The sequence below is a fragment of the Acartia tonsa genome, chromosome 13 (genome assembly GCF_053477335.1).
Source record: "Acartia tonsa isolate MP-2025a chromosome 13, ASM5347733v1, whole genome shotgun sequence".
In the NCBI taxonomy this organism is placed as follows: domain Eukaryota; kingdom Metazoa; phylum Arthropoda; class Copepoda; order Calanoida; family Acartiidae; genus Acartia; species Acartia tonsa.
This window is the reverse complement of record NC_137272.1, coordinates 16,510,472-16,538,197: the sequence shown is the minus strand read 5'-3', so window position 1 is coordinate 16,538,197 and position 27,726 is coordinate 16,510,472. Positions and strand designations below refer to the sequence as shown.

Sequence of the window (27,726 nt, the reverse complement as noted above, 5' to 3'; positions counted from 1 at the left end):
TTACATATGTACAGAAGACTTTGACTAAAAAAAACTTTTCTAACTTTTTTCTCTCAAAAGTAATGGTGTTTGCTTTGTAAAAAGAAGTGCCAACAAACAGACTGCCATAAAAAAAGAAAAAAAACTTAGGTAAGGTTTAATTATATTTTGTCGACTACCCTCCCCCCATACCCCTTATTTTTGCAATGAATTAAATAAAAAGTTTTTTTCTTCCAATGTTCAACCCATGCTGAACCTTTACCCTCCGGGCTTTTATTTGGTCGGGGCCTAGCCCTGCGGTGCTACACAGTACCAAATATAATATAAAATAAACTAATCTAAGGTAATGAAAAAAAAACAATTTAAAAAACTACCCCATTCTAATTTAATAAAGGACTGATTAAGTAAGTTACATAATGTATGCTGATTGGTACAGGGAATTCTCACTCAAGAAACAGCTACATATCTTAAATAACAGCTGAGAAAATTACATTTTCCCCACAACGTTACGGGCGGACAGTCAAAGTGAGTTATAGAACAACTCTAATTCTAAAATTATTCTAAATAGAACTATCATTGTTTAATAATTTTCAATTTGAAATAAAATGTTAAAAAAAAACAATTTAAACTAAAATGCAATAATGTTTTTCTTTGCAAGGTTAATTTATTATTTATATTTCTATTTTCTGCGTAGGTAATTTGTAAAGGAAAAGACAGAAATTGTACAAAATGAAAATTCAAACACATCCTTTAACGGTAAGTTCAATGTTTTTTTTTTACTTTTTCAGCGAAGTTTCTCTATAATATAGGTGTAAGAAAAAGTAAAAAAATATATCAGTTATAAATTTTAGATATATGAAAATGAATTTTGGTTATTAAGGTGTTTAACTTTAAACTAAACATAATTATCGAATACTTGATAGTGATGACGGCCAATAAATCCATTTAACTATTACTCCCCCCAGCCATTATAAAAAAAACATTTTAAGGAACTAGCAGCTGCGCCCCTATCATCTAACTCTGCATTAAATGGGGTAAGGAGGGGACATATATTAGCCTAAAACCATCTCAAGGCTTAAACCTAAAATCAAAATAGCCTAAGTTTCCCAAAAAAGAAGAACTCAATCAATTCAATAGGATATTCAATTATATATAATAGGATGGAAGACTTAATTAAAAATATTAAACCCCACCCCCTAGAAAATGAACTAATGATGTTTGGTAATAAATGTTTAAACTTGATTCTAAAAAATCATCAAAACAAATTATTGCAAAAATCTTACAAATTAAAAAAAATAAAATGACTTTTTTAATCCGTCAAATTAGTGAGAAAACCGCAAAAAAAATTAAATTAATTTGCAAAAAAAATAATCTGTTAACCTTTTACGATGAATAGCAGTTTTTCATAACAATTTCATTTGAAATATTTGAAAAGAATGAATTAGAAATGATAAGGTTGAAAAAAAGTATTTGTAAAATCCCCAGGTAGGACGATTGGGCATTGGGCTGTTTGTTACACTACTCCCAAAAGATGGAAATCAAATTATCGGCCATTGTCTTATCATTTTAGATTGCTTCGTTATCCCGCAACCGATATAATGATCCCTGTAGGCAAGGGCGGGGGGGAGGTAAAGGGGTGATTACCTCCCCAAACGAATTTTAAAATTTACCCCCAGCCATTTAGGAAGGGGTATTTACCCCCCCCCCCCCCTAAATAAAATCCCTAATAAAAAAATTTTGGCGCGCTTCCTGCGCAATTTTACTAATAAATATTTAATAGTATTTCGTTATAAGATAAATTTTTTTTTTGGGGGGGGGGGGGTAAACATAATTTAACCTGCCAACAGATTTCACGGGGGGTAATTACCCCCCCCCAAGCAAATTTTACCCTCGGGGTCAAAATTTTTTTTTTGGAGGAGGGGGTTAAAAAATTTGCAACGCGATTCGTGCGCTATTTCCCCCCCCCCCCAAAAAAAAAGGAAATTACCCCCCATTAAAAAAAATTTACCCCCCCCCCCTCAAATAAAAAAGCTTGGACGCCCCTGCCTGTAGGGTTACCTGTGACTTATATAAAACTACACCCCCTACAACTCCTCCAATTATTTCAAAATGGAAAGCTGGGGGCATTTTTGTACTCGACTATTATCGGGCTGTTTATTACACTAGTCCCCAATGTTTTATAATAACGTTTTCTTCTTCGTTGGCTTAACAACTATGGGGACCTTAATCGAAATCTTATTTGTGGGATTAAAAAGTTAAGTGTCCATACGTTTCAATCACTAATTGCAATCTACAGAAGGGGTAATTTAGTGTATCATCATTGGCGATGTACATAAATTTATTGCCCAGTGTCTTATCCCTTAAGATCCCTGATTATTTAGCTCTATGCAATTTAAAAGCTTATTCACGTTTCACCTCTGCAAAATTTAAACATTAGAGCATTAATCCTTGAAAAGTGTATTTGTATTAAAATTTTTGACCTTGGCTTTACAAAATTACAAAATGTATACAAATTTAAATTTGTATGAAAAATTAAACCATCATTGACACAAACAAATATGTTAGTAAGTGACACTGTAAAAAATCTTCAAAAAAAATTTGAAGACAAATACTTAACACTTCAAATATTATACCATGTATCACTCATTACTTGTGCATTACAAGTTCCTCAGACATTTAACTCAACTTAGATATCAAAAGGAATCTTAATACGTAGCATTATTCTAGCGGATGCGCCCTTTGATGTATTCAAAGCGGTGGGGAAATCATCATTCTAGCCTAAAACCATCTCAAGATTGAAATAAAAAAAATATAAAATCGTCACGAGACCTAGGTGAAGCTTCAATGAAATGGAGAACTCAATTGGTTAAGTAGTTATCGAAACCTTAAGCTACAGACAAATAAAAACCTTACCTCTTTATATAATCACTAGTGTCTATGCCCCTCGCTTCCAAATTGTAACAATAGCCTAAAACGATTCCAATACTTAGATCTGCAAATAAAATAGCATAAAACTATATCGGGGCTAATGTGGAGCTACTTTTAAAAAGGAGAACTCAATCAAAATTTCTTTTTTTATAGTGTCATTAAGTATAAAATATGAAATTAAAACAAGAATAGCCCTGGGAATATATTTACACAATACAATTCTCTTTTAGACTATTCAGTGTTCTTAGGAAACATCTAGAAATATATTTTGAAAAACAGCTAGGGTAGTTTTAAAATAAGGTTTTACTAAGCTATAGATATACTTAAGTTTGAAAATTTTCTTGGTATTTAGGTTATGCCTCAAAAGACCTAAATGTATATTTCTCTATATAAAGGTTTCGTGGTTTTCTAATAATTTAAGTTCTTCCCCCTCCCACTTATTTTTTACGACTCTTGTTATCAGCTCTATTACTTTCTTTGTCCGTTTGTTCTTCCGTGCTTTTTTTGTGCTTCTCTGTTGTATTTTTAGCATTACTTTGCTGTGTTGAAAAACTACCAATACCACGAATTTGACGAGAAAACGACGTGAAAATTAACATTGAAATCTGTGTAGACTAAAGCATATAGGGGATTAGATATTCATTAAAAAAAAAAGTTTTTTTGTTTTAATTTGTTATTATATTTATTAACTAGCTGCTGTTTTAAGTTTTGCCCCTAGCGGCCTCTAGTGAGACTTGAAAGTGGAAATTTCAATTTTAGTTTTAAAAAAGAAACAGTAATGGTGATTTCTCTAAGGAGAATGGTGGTACTCACCTATGAAACATAAACCTTCCCATGACCATGAGATACACAGCAAAAAGAAGTATCATATCGGTGAAAAGATTAGCGAGATCCTTCGGCAAACACAAACACTCATTGACTTTATTTTACGTTTTTGAAAAGATAAAACATTTTTTTCTCTTAATATTTTTATCCCTGTTTGAAAACCACTGAAAACAACACAATAAACAAACCACTGCCGAATTTAGCTTTAATCCTTGAATATATTTAGAAACAGTGTTGCCATATTTAGCTGTAATCCTTGAATATATTTAGAAACACAGTTGACATACTGACCTTTAATCCTTGAATATATTTAGAAAAGGAGTTGCCATATTTAGTTTTAATCCTTGAATATGTTTAGAAACAGAGTTTCCATATTTAACTCTAATCCTATCCATGAATATATTTAGAAACACAGTTGCCATATTTAGCTTTAATTCTTAAATATATTTAGAAACAGAGTTGCCATATTTAGCTTTAATCCTTGAATATATTTAGAAACGGAGTTTCCATAATTGGCTATAATCCTTAAATATATATTTAGAAACAGAATTGCCATATTAAGTTGTAATCCTTGAATATATTTAGAAACAGAGTTGCCATATTTAGCTGTAATCCTTGAATATATTTAGAGACAGAGTTGCCATATTTAACTCTAATCCTTGAATATATTTAGAAACAGTGTTGCCATATTTAGCTGTAATCCTTGAATATATTTAGAAACAGTGTTGCCATATTTAGTTGTAATCCTTGAATATATTTAGAAACAGTGTTGCCATATTTAGTTGTAATCCTTGAATATATTTAGAAACAGTGTTGCCATATTTAGCTGTAATCCTTGAATATATTTAGAAACAGTGTTGCCATATTTAGTTGTAATCCTTGAATATATTTAGAAACAGTTTTGCCATATTTAGCTGTAATCCTTGAATATATTTAGAAACAGTGTTGCCATATTTAGCTGTAATCCTTGAATATATTTAGAAACACAGTTGCCATATTTAGCTTTAATCCTAAATATATTTAGAAGCTGAGTTGTCATATTTAGTTGTAATCCTTGAATATATCTAGAAACAGAGTTACCACATTTAGTTGTAATTCTTAAATATATTTAGAAACAGCTTAGGGAAAGCTTCATATAGGTACTACAACGGTTTTAGGCTATTTATCTTTAAATATAAGCCTTGAGATGGTTTTGGGCTATTTTACTGCCCTCTTTTTACCGCATCTAGATAAAATAATATTGGAACAAATCAGATTTTGAATGAAACTATGTGTTTGTAATTTTTACACGGTACGCATTGTTTAAAAATGTAACAATATATTTGTTGTTGTAATTACAACTAATTACACAATTATCCTTTCAATTATGAAAAAAAGACATTCCATTTTTTTCTTCAAATTTTAGAATATTTTTAAAAGCGAAGCTTTTCTATAATTAGGGTCGGTCGGTCCGTCCGTCCGTACGTCCGTCCGTCCGTACGTCCGTCCAAGATAGATAGCTTTTATTCGTTAATTTAGGCATGTTAGAATTGTCCTATCGATTTCAAACTTTGCATGATGATTCCTGTAGTAGTTAGGTACGATTTAGAAAGCGTAGCAACTCTATAATCATTACCAGAATGTCCGTACGTCCATTTCAAACATGTTGATTTTTCTAGTTTTTTAACAGCAAATTTTTATGTGATCTATTTATCCGTTTGATCTGATTTTTGGTATATTGATTCCTGGGACAACAAAGAACAATATTTTAAGCGAAGCAACTCTATAATCAAATCCTAAAAATGTAAGTATGTCCATAAACTCAATAAACATTATCCTGTATCAAGAAGTTTTTCAACAAATTTACTTACAATTTTGCTTCGACTCTTATACTTTTATATTCTGATAATTCAGTTTAGACACTATACAAGTGTTAATGTCCGTTTGTCCTACCGTTTCAGTGCTTCGCTTTTATGGATGTTGTCATCCTTGTTGGTTTTAATTTTGGAAAAAAATGCCCAATTTAGTTACAAGCAGTGGAGTGTGGTGGGGGAATGTAGAGGGGTGTTAACACCCCCTAAAATTTGGATCAGGAAGGTTTTCTTCCACTTTTTTCACCTCTGGTGAATCGTTAAGCACGCTAATGGTTATTAGACATTTAGACAGGCTTCCCAGTATTTCCCAAGGGCTATTCTAGCACTTTATCAACCTAACCTAATTTTATATAACCATCAAAAAAGAATTTGTCTCAGAGAGATAGGAGGGACAATGGACTGTTTATTAAACTAGTCCCCAAAGTTTTATAATAGTATTTTCTTATTTGGTTACTTAACAGCATTGGGGACTTTAGTAAATTTTGATTCGTTGGCTTATTATGTTGAGTGTTCCAACGGTTCAACCACTAATTTTGATATACAGAAGGGGTAATTTTTGTATATCAGATTATCGACCATTGTCTTATCCCATTAGCTCTTAGAAATTGTCTACTTTTGGAAAAATATTTTGCGTACAGTCCTATTAAACACTTTTGGCTGATGGTGCCAATTGAACCGGCTAATATCTATAATATCTAATTTGACATTAAACTTGAAAATTTCATTATTACCCTCAACCAAATGTCAATTTTTAAACTTTTTATGGCTTGTGAAGCAAGTTTGGCGCTAAATCCTTTTTATTAGTTATGAGTTCACACAACCCCCCTCACATGTTTTGATTTTAAATAGCGAAGTAAGGGAGATACTACTGTCAATGACACTGTAATGTCAGGTATAAAGTAAAGAACACCCATCAGACAACCCCAACCCTCTTTGATTGCACGGGCTATTTAATTTAAGTCCTAACTGTCCATGGTAATGAGTTGCGCCTGTTTATGGGTAAAGACATTTCTCCTACGCTTACTTTTAATGTCACGTACCTGACATAGCAGATTAAGAAGGAATAGGGAGGGGGGGGGGGGGGGGGGGAGGTTCACAGTAGAATAAAAAGAAACTAGCTTATAGTAAATTAAATATATAGGAAACTTGACCAAATGGCTGTTTAACTAAAAACAAGCGAAAGCGTGCTACAAAAAGATATGATAAGGAAATTAAATTAATTGCTCTTGCTGAGAATGGAAATGAAGAGACACAAATAGAAATCATTTTACCTCAAAAAATCTTCCAGTTATTAAAAAACTTATTGAAGATTTTTGGAGAACACAATATTAGTAATTTTCAATAATTATATATTTTCACTATATTAGTCTTTATAACGGGTTCTTTCACTTAAACGTATTCCGAAACAGTGAACTCTACTCCTACTATTTTCTATATTTCAAAAAAAACTAACTTCTAGCTAGCCCCTACGGGGGTTATTTCCACAACTGGGTCCTATCGTATTCTTACAAACTATACTCCTCTGTTATTATAGACTTTACTTAGCCTGACATAGAGAAAATAAAGTTTTTTTGCATAGTCCAAATGCATTTTTATTGATTTTTTGAACCTTTCTATTTCTTTATCTTTTTGTTGTTGGAAATTTGTGGCTCCACTGAAGAAAATTGTAAAAGATTATCACTTTGTTTCTTCTCATCATGTTTCATCATAAAAATATGACATCATGTTTACCTATCTATCTATCTTATCATCATGTTTCATCATGATAAAATGACATCATATTTTTTTAAGCAGTGAATCTACTTTATAATTAAGAGTTTGTTTCTAACACGTATACTTTAATTTATACTCGTATCTTACTATACCTTTTATTTAATCTTTCTCTCGCTGTCTCTTTTTCTTTCTCTCTCACTCGTTTGAGACAACAAATAAGATAACGTTACATAAAACTTTGGGTACCAGAGTTATTTACAGTCCAATGTATCCTCCCTCCCTGTGTTATCACATATATAAACTAACAAAAAGTACGTACATAAATGCCCTTGGTTATAGCAAATCATTACACTAATAAATAACTAATGCAATCAAACCAAATAAATGATTAGTAATTATGTTTTTTCCTTGTATAAGATATATATAATTTATTATGTAATCAAGACAAACTTACTATCAAAAAAAATCTACAAAAGGGGCAATTTTGTATATTATTATTTGGGATGTATATTAATTTATCCATTGTCTTATCCCTTAAGATCCCTGATAATTACAGGGCCTATAATGTTTGTAACCCAACGGCCATATAATTAAAGCCTATATATTATGTTAGTATTTTCTTTAAGGCACATTTTTAATTCATGATATGCTAGTAGCTTTGCCACTAGCATCTTTGGAGGTCACAAAAATAGCATAAAACTATCTCAAGACACGTATAAAGCTTTCCTAAAAAGAATAAACCATTGACCTTCTAATGTAACTATGCATTTTTGATATAAAATCAAGAAAATCAATTAAGAATTAACCACAAGGACCAACTTTTTTCTTCATAACTTTGAGTACCAGTATATTTCTCAGCGCAAAGTTCCCTCCTTTCCTCGGGAAATGTAATACGAAGGGGGGGGGGGGGGGGGTTGAGGGTCCAGTTATAATAAAAGAGTTTCTCCCCTTGAAATTTCTTTTAGGTAGTGAAGCTACTCTGTAATTCACTTTAGTTTCCGTCTGGCATTATTTGTATCGTCAACATTCCCATTATTATGGGGCATATTTAAGCATATAACATACATAGCAGTCCGACTGCTTTTAAGCAGCTTTATAGCTGCTTTTATTTTTACTTCTTTCTGGCCATCTTTATCTTTCTTTTTCATGACTACTAAACATTTGTTTGATTCACTTAGTTCGTTTGTCAATACATATTTTGTAGTTTTATGATACTTATGGATGTTGTCATCCTTGTTTTGCAATATGCAATGCATAAGAACAATTTAAGTTCATCGGTGGAAAATGAATATTAGGCGGCTAGCTTTTACCATTACAAACTTCAAGCACTTCAATTTCATGCTCAAACATTTTATTTTCTATATTCATATTTATAAAATGCAAGGATGCAAGCATACATATAAACGAAGCTCAATAAATTATATCTTAAAAAGATTAGTGACGAAAAAACAGAGATAGCTTAAAGTGATGCCAAAAAATGACGTCATACGATAAAATTGACCAATAAGAGGACAGTATAAATTTTCCTTTGGTCAATTACAGTGTATACTGGCCTCTCATTGGTCAATTTTTGATTTTTAGTGGTACCTTTTGGGAATGATTTTAGAGCTGTTAAACTTAATAGTCGAAATTGTAATCAATGGGACAATTCTAACCTGCTTAAATAACGACAAGAGAATCAGCTTATAGTGCCTAGTAAAAATGACGCCATACAATTCAAATGACCAATTATAGGCCATTGTACATTTCACCATTGGTCACATACAATAAATAATGGCCTTTCATTGGTCATTTGTATTGTGTGATGTCATTTTTTACTAGGCACTATAAGCTACTTACGATAATATGTGTGACGTCATAAAAAGGGGTGTCTTTTACCACTTCTCCTCTCATCCCTCCTTTATGACGTCACGTATGACACTTTGTGCTTTCTCGAAAAATGTTTAGTCCCGGATTGCAAAATAACTAACTGAAATATTTATCTATATAATCGAATACTAAACGAAATTTACAACATAATTTATATTGATTAAAATTGAGAAACTACACCTGGGAGGGAAGGGACAATGGATGCTAAATTACACTGGTACCCAAAGATTTTAACCATATTATCATAGTCATTGCGTCTAAAACTTTGGGTACTTAACTTTGATTGGCTGGCTACAAACTAGTAGTGTCCATAATTTTATCTAATAATACAGAAGGAGTAATTTTGTTTATCATTATTGGTGATGTATATCTATTTATCGTTAATTGTATTAACCCTTAAGATCCCTGAAACAGCCACCAGCCACTCCTACAAGTGGAGAAAGTTTGAAATTCTATGTTTATTGACTTTGTATCAAATTCAAATCAAAGGATTTTTGATAGCTAGACACAGGCCTTTTGAAATATTTAAACACAAGCGGTTTCGCCCCTACGGAGTCCTATAGTGGCAATTGAAGTAAATGGTTTGGAGAGGGAATTTAACACCCCCCCCCCCTTTTGAGGTTTTCATCAAATGACTATAGTGGAAAAATTTGTTTATCCCCAATATCACATCCCTGAATGTAAAACAACAAAAAAAAACAATATTATTAATTTCTATTAATTATTTAATGTATCTTTTTTTAATTTTAGATATTTTGTTCTTGGCTCCTCATTGACAGTGTTACAGTTGCTGACAGGTACAGTTATTAATTCATTAATATAATTACTGTATTACACCTTGCTGTTCCTTAATGACAGTTGTACAGTAGTCGACAGGTTAGATAATTAATTCATTAATTTAATTGCTGTAATACACCTAACTGTTCCTTATTGGCAGTTTTACAGTAGTCGACAGGTTAGATTTATTAATTCAATAATTTAATTACTGTTTTACACCTTGCTGTTCCTTGCTGACAGGTAAGATTATTTATTTATCAGCATAGATACCGTTATTTGCATGATATTGATGATTCCTGTAACAGTAAGGTACGATTTATAAGAGCGTATCAACTCTAAAATACTTATTTTTAACTTTTTTACAACATTTTTTGTATGATATAATTATCCTATTCATATGATTTTTAAAAAATATTCCTATGACAACAAGGTACAATATAATAAGCAAGGTACTATACAACCAAGTCCTGAAAATTAAAGTATGACATTTGATTTAATTTGTGTTAATTTCGTTCGACTTGTAATTTAATGTTCTGGTTATTATGTTATGACACTCTATAAGAGTGTTTGTTTGATCTTCCTTTTAATTTTTTGTGCTTCGCTTTTAAGGATGTTGTCATCCTTTTTAGTAGCAAAGCTGCTCTGAAACATAAGTCTGTCTTTACGTTCAATATTGATATGTTTAACTTGGATTTTTAACACTGCAGTCCAAAATTCCTTTAGGTTTTATATAAAAACACTGTATTACACTTTGATATACTTTTAGATCTTACATAAAAATGCACCAACAAATTATCCAAAGGATAGGTTAGGTTAGGTTAACTTGGTAGAGTTATGATTTAGGCAAGATTGCATCACGAGGCCTCCCCGCAAGTATTCTAGTACGGCTTCGAAAAATATCAGAATGCGTTAAACTCGGTTCTAAGCCATACGAAGAAATCGTGTATCGCATATTATGTATTTTCATTTCACCATATATAGCTATTTTTGGTTATTCCAAATGAAATTCCAATTAAAATTGATAAAATTTATCCTTTTTTCAGATGTGTAGGTTCATCCAAAAAGTTGGAATATCTGTGGGGAGATGCTTTGACAGACAATAAAGGATGTACAGGTAATCATTCATATGTTTATAAAAGTAACAGGATGTCTGTCTGTTGGTATTTATTACCGCTGGATCGATACGGTTCTTCCTTACAGTTCTTATTGGTATAGAAAAGGTGTCTAACTATTTTGAAGGAGGCTACCTCCATCCTCCAAAAATATATTGGTTTTACTTTTTCTTCAAATTGAAAATGTAGGGTCGTCTTGAGTATTGCTAACCGCTGAACTGATTTCTCAATTTTATGGAAGCTTCGCATAGGTCTCGGATTGGTTGTTCTTTCAACCATTTCTTAGCTCTTTCGCCATCTTAATATCTATCTTTATATTCATTGAGATCTATTAGGTTCTACTTTTTACAGAAAGTAAATTAAATGTGGTTTTTAGAATATCATACTCTGTCCTGAAAAAATAAAAATTCTTTAAAGTGCCCCTTAACTTAAAACACCTAAAATTAACATAAAAATATTTGAAATAAAAATATAAATAAAACACTTAATTATAATTTTGTATTTTTAGGACCTCAGGGAACCCCATATCCACATAAAGTAAGTTTTATTAATCTATAATACAAAGTAGAACGATGTCTGTCTGTCCGTCTGAAGCTTAAGATCTCAGTAACCGCTGAACCGATTGGGCTCTACTTTTCAGGGATTATACCTACTGGTCCTGTGATGGTTTAAAGCTATTTTCCTGGGGGGGTTGGGACAGCCCCAACCCCCCCAAAAACTAAAAAAACACCCCCCCCCCATTTTTTTTTTGTAGGAGATAGCCTTGGTCCTTTTTTTTGCAAGAGATTTCCTTAGTCCTTCTTATTTATTTTTTTTACGAAATTCACCTTAACTGTTTTTTATCATCGCTTAGGGCAAATCCCCTAGAGGCTAGGGCGAAGCCGCTAGTATATTTATAAATTCTTAAATAAAAGTAACAGGATGTCTATGTATCTGTCCATGTGTACTGAAGAACCTCACTTACCGTGGAACCGATAGGGTTCTCTTTTACATCTTAGCTTCTTATTGGTCATGGGAAGATTTATAACTATTTTGGGGAAGAGTACCACCACCCCCCTAAGATAAATCGCTCTTAATAAAAATGACACCCCCCGTCCACCATTTTTATCATATTGTCCAGTGGTCCAGTATGTTCCTCCATTGCCAGGATATACTAGCCAGCTGGAAGAAACATATCAGTTTATGCGAGAATTTCTCAATATATACACGTATTCTATATACATTAGGTTAACTCACAAACAAAATATGAATTTTACATATTTATTCAGACAAATTTATTACAAATTGTTTGGTGCATTTTTGCACTTTTCAGACGTCAATGTAAAACTAAAGTTTGAAATACATCTAAGTTTTAATGTTTTTTTTTACAAATATTTTGGAAGATTTTTTGTACATAATAATTCAGTAAAATAATACATAATTTGTAGGCTATAGATGATCTAATCAGACGAAATAAGTTGGGCCTCACCTCCTCCAGACAAGGAAGAAATTTGTTTGGAAAGTCAGGTAAACATTGGTTCAGTAATTACTTCTTCAATCTTTATGTAAAAGTAACAGGATGTCTCTCTGTATGTAACCGAAGATCTCGCTAACCGCTGGACCCAAGGAAAAATAGCCGCTCCCCTCCCCCCCCCAGAAAAAAATAATGGGTGGCTGCGGCTGAGGCTTGTTGACAAATTTATATCCAAAGGACTTTAAAGAAATTTTTAGCAATTAGATGTAATCGGTTTTTATTTATTTTAATTTTTTTTTTGGGGGGGGGGGCGGTTGCAAGACCACTCCCCTAACTATAATTTAATCATAAATTTAATTTCAAAATTTTTGGAAACACCATAGATTTCATTCCACCCTCCACCTAAACCTTTAGCAATTTTCATTTAACAACCCCCCCCCCCCAAAAAAAAAAAATTATTAAAAAGATTGGACGTTCTTGCATATGCATATTGTTTTACTTGTTGTCTCTAGGTTAACCATTAGAAAAAATAACATAAACAAATTTAATTAATTCTTTTTTAACCAAAAGGAAGTTTATAAACAACATCTGTCGAAGCATCTTTAGTTATGAAGCTACTCTCTAAATCATTTAAATGTTTGTTACGTCTGGTGGCTCTTGAAACTCCATGAAAGAAAAACCTGATAGAATAGATAAAGAATGAATAGAAGATCAATCCTGAACCGAAAGTAACACAATGTAGTAACAATCTGACCACATTCTTGGTTTAAAAGTGTACAATTTTTATTTAAATTTTTAGTAAATATTTTGTCAGCTATTGATAGTTTGTCCTGACATAGCTTCAGTAGAATTTAAAGTAACTTAAATGAATGCCTAGAAATAAAAAATAAAAAAACGTCACTACTTTTAAAAAGAAAATCTTCCTTAAAAAAATTTTAATTTATTTTAGATACTTATTTATGATGTACTGTAAAAAAAAGTTTAAACCACAAGTTGTGGCATTCTCTAAACCAAAAGCTTTTCAAGATTAAAATATATGATTTAGTTTTTATCTGCCCTAGATTGGTTTGGTATTTGGTACAACTAACTTTCATTGATAGGTCAAGTGCAGATAGATTTAGGAGAACAAAATCAATATATTTCCATAATCCTTTCATAAAAGTAAGAGGCTGTCTATCAATCTGTCTGTCCCGAAGGATCTCGCAATCTGGTTCTCCATTACAATGAAGCTTCTCATAGGTCCTGGGAATGTACATTTTTGGCTATTTTAGGTTTACTTTGGCTGAATTGAAATTGAGTAACTACGTCTAGTTTCAAAATTTCTTTATAGTGTCCTAAACTTAAAATAATTAATAACATATTTTGCGGTTATCTATTGATGCTTAGTTAAACAAAATTGAAAAATTTAAATTTCTCAAAAACCAAATTTTCATGGCTAATAAATTTTAAAAGGCTATCTGATAAATTTATGGTTTTAAATCGGAAAATTAATAATTGAATTAGTAGTGTAGAATTTTTTTTTAAAAACGGTTCATGGAAAGAAAACGAATTGTCAGGTTTCGTTGTATTTTCACAGTAGCTTCTGATAGTAGGTTAGGTAAATGTTAATGATTGTCTAACGAGGTTAGGAAATTGGTCCCGCTGGGTTGAAGCCCCTCTGCAGGGCCAGAAATAGGAAAAAAGCTACTGTGAAAAAAGATGAAAACCGCTACTTTGTTTTCTTTCCATGATCCATAAAAAAACCCTTCTTAAGTGGGGTATCTTTATGGGTAGTGTGTTCGCAACCTACCCTTTACAATAGCCTAAAACCTTCCATAGACAAATGTAAATTTCCCTGAAAATTGTGAAATAATCTATCTAGCTGTTTGAAAACCTTACAGATGACATACAACAGACAGACATATAGACATCATGTATGAATGTTATTTTTTTGTAGGGTTTAACGACTAGGATTAGTTAATACTTCAAATGTTATCTATAAGTTTCCAATTTTCAAAAAGACGTACGGACATCCACTAGCTATGGAATATTCACTCTAATAAGAACATAGCTGGACAAAGTGTATCAATAGATCATCCTTGTGACGTCATAAAAATAAGGGATTAATCATCTCTTTTTCAGGGGTTTTCTTTCCCACTTCTCCCCTCATCTCCCTCATTTTTATGACGTCACATTCAGCTACTTTCTTCTCTATTTACGTACGTACAGTACATCCACTAGTTATGGAATATCTGCAGCTAATAAGAAGAGACATGATAGTATGCACCATTACTTGGCTGAGAGCCATATATCTGCAGTATTGTCTTATGGGCATATACTCAGGGATACAAGGGATGATAAATTAATAAAAATCCTCAACGATGAAAAGCAAGATTACCCCTTATGCAGCTTAAAATTATTTGCTATGAAGTAAGGACACTGATAGTTTTGAACCAAATAATAAAATTTTAATAAAAGTACTTATTGGAAGACGAAGAAAGTCCCACAATGACGTCATAAAAATGAGGGATGAGGAGAGGAGTATAGTGGGAAAGAAAACCCCTTAAAAAAGAGATGGATTATCCCTCGTTTTTATGACGTAACATGCTGATTTTTTGAGGGACTTTCTTCGTCTTCACTCTTTGTTTTTAAGCAAGTGAATAAAATTTCGTGATTATCAAACTTTGGGTATCTGTGTAATTTACAGTCCGATGTACCCTCCCTGATATTAAATAAGAGCGACAATATCCAAAAATCAGACAGTCGAGGAAATTCTTGAAAACAAAATATTGATGTACTAAAATTAATTACTCATATTATTGGGTTTAATCGTCTCCAAAATCACCACTGCTAAAATAGGATTATTTGGATAATTCTATAATGAATGAATTTAGGTTTCAAAATAGCTAAACTCAATAGCTTCACCTCATGAATGCTATCATACCTATTTCTTTGAAAGTCTAGGTTAATTATCCCATAACCATTATGTATTAATCACAGACAGACTTATATGCAGGGAGGGAGGTAATATTATATTGTATAATACACTGGTACCCAAAGTTTTCTAAGTTGTCTCCAAAACTTTGGTACTTTTAATTAATTGAGATTTGATTATACAAACTGTTTTACAACTAATAACATATAGAGTATTTTTGTCTATCATTATTGGGTATATACATTAATTCATCATTGTCTTTTCCCTTAAGATCCCTGACTTTATTTAAAAGCTGGTTTAGCTAGTTAATAAATTGTATAAGCTAATCATTCACCCTTAGACCAAAGATTAAATGATTAAATTTCAATGAAATAGCTACTCTAACATATATTTCATATGTTTTTTTTTCTTTTATCAAAATGCTTAATTTAAAGGCTAAAATTGTCTCCACATGACTCTACCCAAAGTTTAATAACCAGGTTAACTTATTCATTGGTTCAAATTTGATTGGTTAATAATCTTTATCTACAAAAGGGGTAATTTTGTTTAACATCAATGGAGATGTATATCAATTTATTGTCCAAATTCTTATCCCTTAAGATTCCTTGTTTACTTATGAACCTAACTATTCCTGTTTTTCTGTGGAATAGCTAACAATGTATGACGTTATAATTGACTATTTTCAGTAGAATGAGAAAATTAAGTCTACATATTGGGTCAATCCGTACGTCCGCAACCTATAGCTCTCATCTTTGTTATAGGCATTGTAAAGAAACATTGTATCACTTTTCATGGTGATTCTTGTAACTATAGGTACAATTTAAACAGCAAAGAAATACTGAACTATTTTAAACAATTGTAAATATGGTGGGTAGGGGTTTTATTTTTGGTAGCCTCTCAGGGTTAGACCCCTTCCCTATATTTTTGATATTTAAAAAAATAAGCAAGGGGGTAACACTGCCCAATAGCACTTATGAAAGCCATTGATTATTGGAATGGTTATTCCTGGGATGATTATAAAACTGTCTTATTATAATGATCGTTTGTCAGACTGTTTTATTTCTGGAGCTTGGCTATGATTTATTCTGTTATCCTTGTTATAATAAGAAAATTGAGTCTACTGGCTAATTGGAAAATTGATCTCTTTATAATCAAATGATATTATATTTTCTCTGATTAGTACAGGGAGAAGGGGAGGGGGGGACATTGGACTGCAAAATTACACTGGTACCCAAAGTTTTAGTACTTCCTTAGCGTACTCAATGACTCAAACACTTTGGGTACTTTTTCTAAATATTTAACCAATTGGTATTCTAACGTTTTGACCAATAATTTTCATATACAGAAGTATTACCTAGTATTTTTGTTTAACATCATTGAGGATGCAGAATAATTTAAAATCAATTGTCTTTTCCCTTAAGATCCCTGGTTTAGTAGGGCAGCTAATCTGACAATACTTTTCAGAAATAATTGCAAAGTTACTCTATAACAACTTGTCCTTCTGTATGTCTGTCGGTAATGATAGGGTTTGTCCAATTTATGATATACTAGCGGCTTCGCCCCTAGCCTCTAGGGGCTTTGCCCCAAGAGGTTTAATCAAACAAATTTTTCGTGTTTTAGATTTTAAAGAAAATTTTTTTAAAAAATTTTTGGGGGGAGGATTTTTTTTTGGGGGGGGGAGGGGTAGTTGACCCCACTATTTTAATTTTAAATTTAAAAAGAAAAAAAAAATATTTTTTTTTTTTTGGGGGGGGGGATTTTTCATTTTTAGAGGGGTTAGGGGTGTTCCACCCCCCAAGAAAATAAACCTTCACGGGACCTATGAGAAGCTACCCTGTAAAGGAGAACCCGATCGGTTCAGAGGTTAGCGAGATCCTTCGCTACAAACAGACAAACAGACAGACAAACAGAGAGACAGATAGACATCGTTCTACTTTGTATTATAGATAGTGGCTACGCATCTAGACTCTAGGGGCTCTTAATTCTGTTCATACAGAAAGGAAGTAAAAAATAGCTTAAAACCATCCAAAAACTGAAAATTAAATAACTTAAAGGGCATAAAAATGTAAGTATGTGTTTTTAGCAGTATCCTGTAATTAAACAATTTTGTAACACATTTATTTACTTATAGTTTATATTCTGCTTATTATGTTTTTATAGCCGCGTTATTTTTGATAATATCATCCTTGTTTTGTCACTTCTGTTGTTATAGTTTGACTTTGTTACCAGCGGCTACGACCCTAGATGCCCCCAGATTAAATGAGGGGGGAGTTGAATTAGATAACCCAATGGGCTGTTTTTAACGCTAGTCCCCAAAGTTTTATAGTACGGTTGGCCAAACAACGTTGAGGACTTTTATAGATTTTGATTAGTTGGTTCATTAAATTGAGTGTACAAACGTTTCAGCCACTAATTTTAATATACAGAAGGCATAATTTTGTGTATAATCATTGGGGATATAAATCAATTTATCCGCCATTGTTTTATCCCTTTAAATCCCTAGATTTTAATTGGTTGATTAGAGTCCACGGTTTGGAATTAGTTAGTATGTTAAATGAAATGCTCGAATCAATAATTGTAGTAATTAGAACTTAAACCATAAATTCACACAAAAAATTTAATAATTTCAATGAAATCAATAGTGCTTTCCTTGAAAGTGCATTTCAAGCACTGAATACTATATCTCCAATTAATTAATAAATAAATTTGAAATAAAGGAAGGTTTCAATCGTAGGGGGATTGGCTCTAATTAAGATGTATTAAGAAACAAACAAAAATTAACTTACAAACCCTAATTATGGAAAAGTATATAATTGTTTTCATTTCAGACTCGGTGCAAGATCCATTTACAACTCGGGATGAACTTTTATTCGCCCATCAGCTGGCTAGGAATGGTCAAGTCAATTCTATACATTCTTTAGGTATAAGTAGATAGATAGATGGATAGATAGATAGATAATTAGATAGATAGATAGATAGATAGATAGATAGATAGATAAATAGATAGATAGATAGATAGATAGATAGATAGATAGATAGATAGATAGATAGATAGATAGATAGATAGATAGATAGATAGATAGATAGATAGATAGATAGATAGATAGATAGATAGATAGATAGATAGATAGATAGATAGATAGATAGATAGATAGATAGATAGATAGATAGATAGATAGATAGATAGATAGATAGATAGATAGATAGATAGATAGATAGATAGATAGATAGATAGATAGATAGATAGATAGATAGATAGATAGATAGATAGATAGATAGATAGATAGATAGATAGATAGATAGATAGATAGATAGATAGATAGATAGATAGATAGATAGATAGATAGATAGATAGATAGATAGATAGATAGATAGATAGATAGATAGATAGATAGATAGATAGATAGATAGATAGATAGATAGATAGATAGATAGATAGATAGATAGATAGATAGATAGATAGATAGATAGATAGATAGATAGATAGATAGATAGATAGATAGATAGATAGATAGATAGATAGATAGATAGATAGATAGATAGATAGATAGATAGATAGATAGATAGATAGATAGATAGATAGATAGATAGATAGATAGATAGATAGATAGATAGATAGATAGATAGATAGATAGATAGATAGATAGATAGATAGATAGATAGATAGATAGATAGATAGATAGATAGATAGATAGATAGATATATAGATAGATAGATAGATAGATAGATAGATAGATAGATAGATAGATAGATAGATAGATAGATAGATAGATAGATAGATAGATAGATAGATAGATAGATAGATAGATAGATAGATAGATAGATAGATAGATAGATAGATAGATAGATAGATAGATAGATAGATAGATAGATAGATAGATAGATAGATAGATAGATAGATAGATAGATAGATAGATAGATAGATAGATAGATAGATAGATAGATAGATAGATAGATAGATAGATAGATAGATAGATAGATAGATAGATAGATAGATAGATAGATAGATAGATAGATAGATAGATAGATAGATAGATAGATAGATAGATAGATAGATAGATAGATAGATAGATAGATAGATAGATAGATAGATAGATAGATAGATAGATAGATAGATAGATAGATAGATAGATAGATAGATAGATAGATAGATAGATAGATAGATAGATAGATAGATATATAGATAGATATACAGCCAGACAGACAGACAGACAGACAGACAGACAGACAGACAGACAGACAGACAGACAGACAGACAGACAGACAGATAGATAGATAGATAGATAGATAGATAGATAGATAGATAGATAGATAGATAGATAGATAGATAGATAGATAGAAAGATAAACAGATAGACATATAGATAGATAGATAGATTTCTAACTTACACTGTAAAAAGCAAATTTTTAATATAGACCTCCTACAGAGTAGATGGGAAAAAAGAAACTGAGAATTATTGTGTACAATTTAATAGCATAAGACAATTCATAGCTGGGTAGCTTACAATAATTTAGTTGTATCATAAAAATGAAAGTATTTTATCTTAAGAGTATCTAGACATTACACACACAAAAAAGGGGTGGGAGGGACACTTTCTTCTATGGGCAATTTCACTTGGAAGGGTGGAGGTAACTTTCTCTAAGATAGTTGTAAACCTTCCCTGTAAAGGGATACATTGTAAAGGAGAACCATATCGGTTCAGTGATTGGCGAGATCCTTCACTACATAAAGACAGACATCATGTTACTTTTACATAAGGATTAGGGAAATTATCAAATAAATATTTTAGTGAGATCTAAAAGAGACGCGTCTGCCGCCAACCATACTGTCCCAGCTGGTTGTGTTGTTGGTGGTGCTCCCCCCAGGCTTTGCAGGTACTTGTTCTTGTTATAATGATTTGATTGTGTTCGCATGAATATGATACAATTAATGATGCTTTCCCTTAAAATGCCAATCGAGCAATAAAAACTCTTAACCTTATTTGCAAAATAATTTGAAAATAATAGGGGGTAGGAGGAGTTTCTGTGCTCGAATAGGGCCTTAAAGAGAACTGACAAACTGACAAACTGTTCTGAATGTTCTATTGTTTTACATCTATTTGGACAATAATTGAATCATGATAATATATCTGTTGTATTTAACTAGCGGACAAGTGTAAGGCCTTGTATTTGATCGGTTTTAGTGCATTTTATTCTTTTGCATATATTGGTCTTGTTTTTTTAAAGCCATTTGTAGACCTTCATAGGGAAAAAAACGAAAAAATGACCAAGTTACATGCGTTAAAACAGGTAGATTATGGACTTATTTTTAGAAAATTGGCTCTTTAAAAATACAGAAAAAAGGCGGACAATGGGCTGTTTATTACAGTACAGTGGTCCCCAAAGTTTTAATACAACGTTTTCTTATTTGTTGGCTTAACAATCTTGGTGACTTATATCTAATTTTGTTTGTTTGGTTCAATCTGTCCAACGAGTGTACAAGAATTGATTGTGAACTAAAGAAGAAGTAATTTTGAGTGTCAACATTAGGGAGTTACATCAATTTATCGGCCATTGTCTTATCCCTTTAGATCCCTAATTTAAACAGGTGGATGATAAACAAATGTACAGAAGATTGGCTGTTTAAAAATATCACTTTCAAGCAACAACCACAAATATTGACATGTAGACAATAAATTATTTTTGACATAATTTCAAGGATCTTTTGGTATTTTTTTCCCAAATTCATTGGATTCAAAACAAATAACTTCCATGACAATTAAAAACAGTAGAATAACAATTTTTAACAATGTAATATCTGTTATATATTTCCTTTAATCACATTGAAAAACTTAAAAAATTACACAATTAAGATATACTAAAGTGATTTTCTTGTAATTTCTAAGATTTGTTTATTTATGGATGAAACAATCAACTTTATATTGATTTAATCCCGCTCTTTTTTTATGTATACTACCCTTTCTTTGTACATTAAAATCATTTGGGGAAAATTTTGGAAGATATATAATATAAGTACCCAAAGTTTATAAAAAAAAGCTTTGTTATTTGTTGGCTTAAATTAAAACGTCGGGTACTTTAAATAAATCTTAAGGTGTCAAAACATTTCAATGAATAGTTTTAATCTGCAGTAAGGGTAATTTGTGTATCATGATAAGTTTATACATCAAATCATGGTCGACTGTTTTATCCCTTAAGATTCCTGCACTTTCTGGAGTTTAAACTAAATAGGCATGGAATAAAATATGCTTATTTTAATGTCAAAAGCTTTGTTTAGGTCAAGCTACAACACCACGGCCCCTATGTACGGTGTAAGTCTTACTAGCGGGCAACTTGTCACAATTGTTATATCAAACCCTTTGTTTAGGTCAAACTACAACACAACAGCCCCAATGTACGGTATGAGTCTTACTAGCGGACAACCTGTCATAATTGTAATATCAAACCCTTTGTTTAGGTCAAGTCACAACACCACAGCCATTATGTACGGTGCAAGTATGACTATCGGTCAACATGTCACAATTGTAATATCAAATGCTTTGTTTAGGTCAATCTACAACACAACAGCCCCTATGTATTGAGTGAGCCTAACAGCGGTCAACCTGTCACAATGTTAATAACAAACCCTTTGTTTAGGTCAAGTTACAACACCACAGCCCCTATGTATGGTGTAAGTCTTACTAGCGGACAACCTGTCACAATTGTACAGAAGTTTCCAGACCTACTCCAGCAAGTTATCTATGAGACATGCGAGTAAGTTAATTTTTATTTAATTTTTTTCAAATATCATTTATATATTTTATAGCAGGTACGCCCCTAGAGGTCTATAGGCGTACTTCAGATTTAAAGAAAAATAAAAACAAATTAAATGGGGGGTATTTTTCTTGGGATGGTGGAGTTATCCTTCCCTTAAATAGTTTTAAATCTTTTGTATAAATAAAAAGATTTACTAGAAAGGGGAAATATATATCGGCCTAGTGGTTAACGGGATCTTAAGCTACTGCCAGACAGACAGAAAGACATACTGTTAATTTGGATAGGTAACTGAACAAAGTGTGTCAAATTTTTGAGACACTTTTTCCAATTACTTCAATACTTGTGTAGGGATAAATTTTCTTTAGAAGCACAGCTACAAAAATAATGAAGCATATATATATGTTCATCTGTTCACTCAAATAGAATAAAGAATTTATATTCGCTTCATTACCATAATTTTTATACATAAAGTTTCTTTTTGTTTCACCCCTTAAATAAATTTTTGAAAGTTTGATTCATATTTTTCTTGTTTTAATTTCATTTAAAAAATCAAATTTAATAAAAGCTTCGCTACAAGAAGTAAATATCATTTAATTTTACAATAAAAGTAAAATACAAAATATAAAAGATAAAGAAAGTCGATTTGAAGTAAATTAAAATCATACATATATTTATTTATTTGTTTTCACAATATATTTACTACAATTTTATTCATAAGAAACAAACTTTTGGTAATTTTCAAATAAAAATACACTTAAATCATATTATAAAAAGTATAAAGATTTTTTAATTTTGTAGCTTTCGATTACTATTAAACCGATGCAGATAGGTTCCGATTTATATACATATATGTACATCAAGTCTGAGGCTATTTTCATATCATAAAAATTAATCCATAAAAAATGTTAGTTAGTATAAAACACAGGTTTTGACATTTTCTGCAATCTTGACTTTTTTTGGCGCTCCATATATCTTGCTGCAATATCATTTTACGTAAAAAGTGACTCACTAACAGATGGACTTACGGACTTGGCCTAATTATAGAGAAGCTGCGATTTTATAACATTGAACATTTTAAGTTTTTGTAATGAAAATGAAAGTAAATAATGTAATTTGTTGAGAAAATAAATTGAAAGTATATTGGAGAAAAGTTGAAATAATACACAGCCTCTACAGCCGCTTATTGAAAACAAAATCGAAAACGTTCAGACATGCGTTGATTATAGATTAAGGGTTTATAAATTGATTTAATTTTGTTGTTCTCTCCTTTCTGGAATTATAGAAAGAAATAAGTACGATAAAAATAGTGTATAATCTAATAAAGAGTACAAATAATAAATTTCTCCCAAATAAATTACTTTAGGATTTTTTTCATTTTTCCAAATAAGGGAAAGGGGGTTAATTTTTTGTTTGTTTGCTTATTATCTTAGATCATGTTTGGATAGGTTTTATTGGGTAAAGCAAGTGAAGGCCCCCAATGCAAGGCATAGGGAAAAAAATCTCCTTCCCCCTTTCTTTTTTCAAAAATGAGGAAGTTTGATTTATCACTTCTTAATAGGTTTTTTTTACTAAATGCCCCAATTTATTTATCCAGTGATAATTATTTAGTAAAATTGTCTACTTTTTTCCAATACCATAATGGGCGGCTGACGAGCCTTGAAGATAATATATCTTTTTACTTTTTTTCCTTGTTAAAAATGTAACAAGTTTTACAGTTTTACTTCAATAAAGTTCATAAACTTTTTATCTATAAAACTTTTGGAATGTAGCTCTTTAATATATTACCAACGGTTACGCCCCTAGAGGCCTCTAGGGGAACTTGACGCAAGGGGGAAGTCGAAAACTCCTTTCTTCCCAATTTTAAATTTTAGTTTTAAAACGGAAAAGTGAAAATAAAAATGTTTCAAGTGGGATCATTTATTTCTAGGGGTAATTTTTCTTTGGAGGGTTGTGGTAACCAAACCCAAAATAGTTATTATCTTCCCATACCTATGAGAAGCTACACTCTAAAGGAGATCCTGACAAATAGACAGCCATCCTGTTACTTTTCTATAAGGACTAATTCATTGAAGCAATTACCCTGTAATTTGGTCAAATATTTTCAAAATAATTTCAAAAAACAGATACCTAAATTAATCAAAATAAAACCCTTTTTTTAAAGAAATTAAAATTTGAAATATCAAGTTTAGAATTTCTGTTATTTGTATTCATTTTTCTGACTTGCTAACTTTTAATTGATAAACTGTTATATCGTCTGTCTAAAGGTTTAGGGCAATGGAATTTAAATTATCCTCCCCTTCACACATTAATTGAAGGTTGTATCTTTGATTTTCTAAGTCTTTGAACAATTCGTTCAAATATAAATCATATTTCAAACACTTGCAAATAGCTGTTACCCTAATCTATACCCATACCTAACCTAACCTAAAGTAAGATTCATAACACTTATCTACTTACTCACGTTTTCTTTTTTAAACTTAAAATAAAAATGGAGAGGGGGAGTTGTCTCCCCCCCCCCCTCCCAACGCCAGCGCCTTTCGAGGCCTTTAGGGGGAACAGCCTTTAGTATGGTAATATAAAAGAAAAGAAAATTTGGTTCTTAAAATAAATATAATTTTTTTCTTAGATATAATTTAATTTATTTTAGGTCTAAAGAGTGTGACATCCTACACGGTGAATGTATTCAGACATATGTTCCATATCTATTTCTGGTCATTCCATTGGGTCCCGTCACACTTACTGGACAGGTAGAGTATATTTTGAAAAGGGAAAGGCGGATGATCACGCCCCCCCCTTCCTAATTTCAGCTTAGTTCTAAAAAGAAAAAGTAATATTTATTTCTCGCCTCGTATAATAAACAGCTTTCCGCGGCACCTCGGGGCTAAAAAAACTGGTTTTAATCTTATGATTGTACATTTTTATATTCGTAGAAAGCTGGATACAATACGATGCTAGACATAGTTTTTTCGTATGGATGAGAACCGGATCCTATCCACCGGATTCGAATGAATACGAGAAAAAATATTACATGGATACTGGATTTTTTTCCTTTCGTAGGACCTATGATAAGCTTCACTGTAAATTGGCATAGTAGTGAGATTTTTTCTTACAGACAATTAGACATTCTGTTACTTCATATTTTACGATGATAGTTTTACTAATCTGGAACATTTCAACAAGTAGTAATTCAGGAAAGAAAGGGGACAGTATATTACAACACGGTACCCAAAGTTTTATAACTAGGTTTTCTTATTAGTTTTCTCAATAACTTTTGTTACTCTATTGATTTTGATTGATTAGTTCTAAACTAGGAGATCAAAACTTTTCAATTAATAATTCTAATCTACAAAAAGGGCAATCTTGTTCATTATCATCGGAGATTTATAACTATTTATTGTCCATTGTCTTATCCCCTAAGATCCCTGTATTAATTGGATTTATTTTTTTAGGACTATGTGTTGGTTGAGAGTGGGTGTACCTGCCGCCCCAAGTACGCCACCCCCGGGTCAGATCCCAACCCCTCGGATGTCATCCCTAACTTTGGAAATGGACCCCCCAAGGATAAAACCCATTAATTTCCTCCAATAATACCGTATTTTGATTTATTTTAGATGCTTTTTTATGTAGTTAGAATAAATGATTGTTATTTTTACTTATCAAAAAATGTCCTAGACATGCAGGGAGTGAAAGGTCATTGGACTATAAATTATTATTCAAAGTTTTATAACCACGATTTCTTATTCATTGGCTTAAAAGTTTTCGTTACTTTCATTTATTTGTGATTGGATTATTTTAAACTAATATTGTCAAAATTTTTCAACCAATATTTTACAATCTAAAGAAGGGGTAATGACCATTGGGGATATACATTTATATATCATCCATTGTCTTATCCATAAAGATCCCTGTGCAATTGTTAGGCAGATTCCAATAATATTGAATTTTTCATGCTACATTTTATAGTTATTGAAAATTGTTTTATATAAATAGAAAAACATAAACATTAATATATAGTTTAATTGATAATTTCAAAAGTGCCAAAATTAGGTACAAATTTAAATTATTATATTTTTTATACAATAAAACACAATTTGTTTATCGTATCGAATTATAGACAGCTTTCCGCGGATATTAAAATTAAAAATTTTGTTAGCACCGAGAGGCTCAAGGCCCGGACTAACAAAACATGAATTAATTTTTATGATTTATTATTTTAATATTCGAGGAAAGCTGACTGTAAAACGATTATATTAGAAAACACAATTCTTTATTAGGCAAAACTTTATTTACATACCCTTTTTTATTTTCTTATTAAAAGTCAAATTATGTGTCAATATCAAGACATTTTATAGAAAAAAAATATTATTCGACATAAACATCCAAGATATGATATCAATACTATAGTTCCCAGATTAACAGGGTAGGACGAAATGTAATGCGACGTGATTTGAATTGAATAAGAAATACATAAATAAATATATTCAAATCAGAGGCGTGTAGAAGAGGGGGGGGGCCCTCCTCCCTGACAAAATTAAGAAGGTCAATAACCCCCATTCACCTACAATCCGTTAAGGGTCTACAACCCCATGATATACCCCCCTAAACCAGCCAAGGGGGGTTGTAAAGATAAATAATGAAAAAAAATGATACTATTTTTATTTTTGAGTATGATGTGTATGATTGAAATGAACACCTAGAGGGGTGTATTTACCCCCTTGTTTTATCTCCCCCTTAAGATTTAAATCTCCTCGATTTTGGTTTATGGGGGGTGCAAAAATCGTATGGAAGGTGTCAATCCCCTGTGCACGCCATTGATTCAAATACATAGATTATACGTTTTCTGAATTTAAATATACAATTTTTTTCTCTCTTTATTTCTTGAGCTTTTGATAGAAGTATAAAAAGTTACCATCCATATAATTATATAAAACTAAGAATTAAAAGTGTTTTGAATCTCATTTTTACAACCTAAAGTAATATACATACTATTTTTGACCTATTATAAATGTAATTTGTCCTTTTTCGTAATTCTGTTAGATAAATATAAATAAAGTAAATGTGATTTTGTAATTTTTTAAGTGTAATATCTTCATCTGTAATAAAAGTATTAAAATTTTAAATTTCTTTGTTTCTTTTTTTTAGATAAGTTTTCATACAGAGTAAAATAAGGTTTCGTATTTTTTCCGTAATAAATCTGCTAATAAATATATTATTGATTTTAACAAAAACTCTTTAAATCTACTTAAACGTATTCCCATCCACGATTTTTTGTGCTTTACTACCTATGAATGTTGTCATTCTTGTTCAATGTTTGTTATTTGTATTTTACAGCATTTTAGCCAAATTGATTGATGTATTGCTTTTCCTTAAAATATAAATAATCCTTTAATGGACTTGGACAGTTAAAGTAAATCTAAAATCTAGATTTTCCTTTTCTGTTTTTGTAAACTAGCGGCTGCGCCCCTAGTAAATAAGAGCTCTGTATTCAAGGGGGACAAACAAGGGGCAGAAAAATAGGCTAAAACCGTCCCACGGTTCTAATCTAAAGATA

General features: G+C 31.4%; 1 protein-coding gene across 1 annotated transcript; it reads left to right on the top strand.

The window, feature by feature from the left end:
- On the top strand, positions 1–27,295 carry LOC145303760 (uncharacterized). The gene is made up of 11 exons (XM_080145369.1): positions 1–129; positions 674–735; positions 9,918–9,964; positions 10,988–11,058; positions 11,565–11,593; positions 12,484–12,562; positions 18,252–18,344; positions 20,213–20,297; positions 22,056–22,172; positions 24,823–24,922; positions 25,625–27,295. Exons 2-11 carry the CDS (start codon positions 709–711, stop codon positions 25,748–25,750), a joined length of 774 nt encoding a protein of 257 aa, XP_080001495.1. The 5' UTR covers positions 1–129; positions 674–708; the 3' UTR covers positions 25,751–27,295.
- Positions 27,296–27,726: the final 431 nt, after the last annotated feature.

Coding starts and splice junctions, on each gene's coding strand:
- LOC145303760 (XM_080145369.1), top strand. CDS start 709: ATGAAAATTCAAACACATCCTTTAACG. Junction 736..9,917: donor TTCAAACACATCCTTTAACG/GTAAGTTCAATG, acceptor TTTTAATTTTAG/ATATTTTGTTCTTGGCTCCT. Junction 20,298..22,055: donor GCTCCCCCCAGGCTTTGCAG/GTACTTGTTCTT, acceptor CCCTTTGTTTAG/GTCAAGTTACAACACCACAG.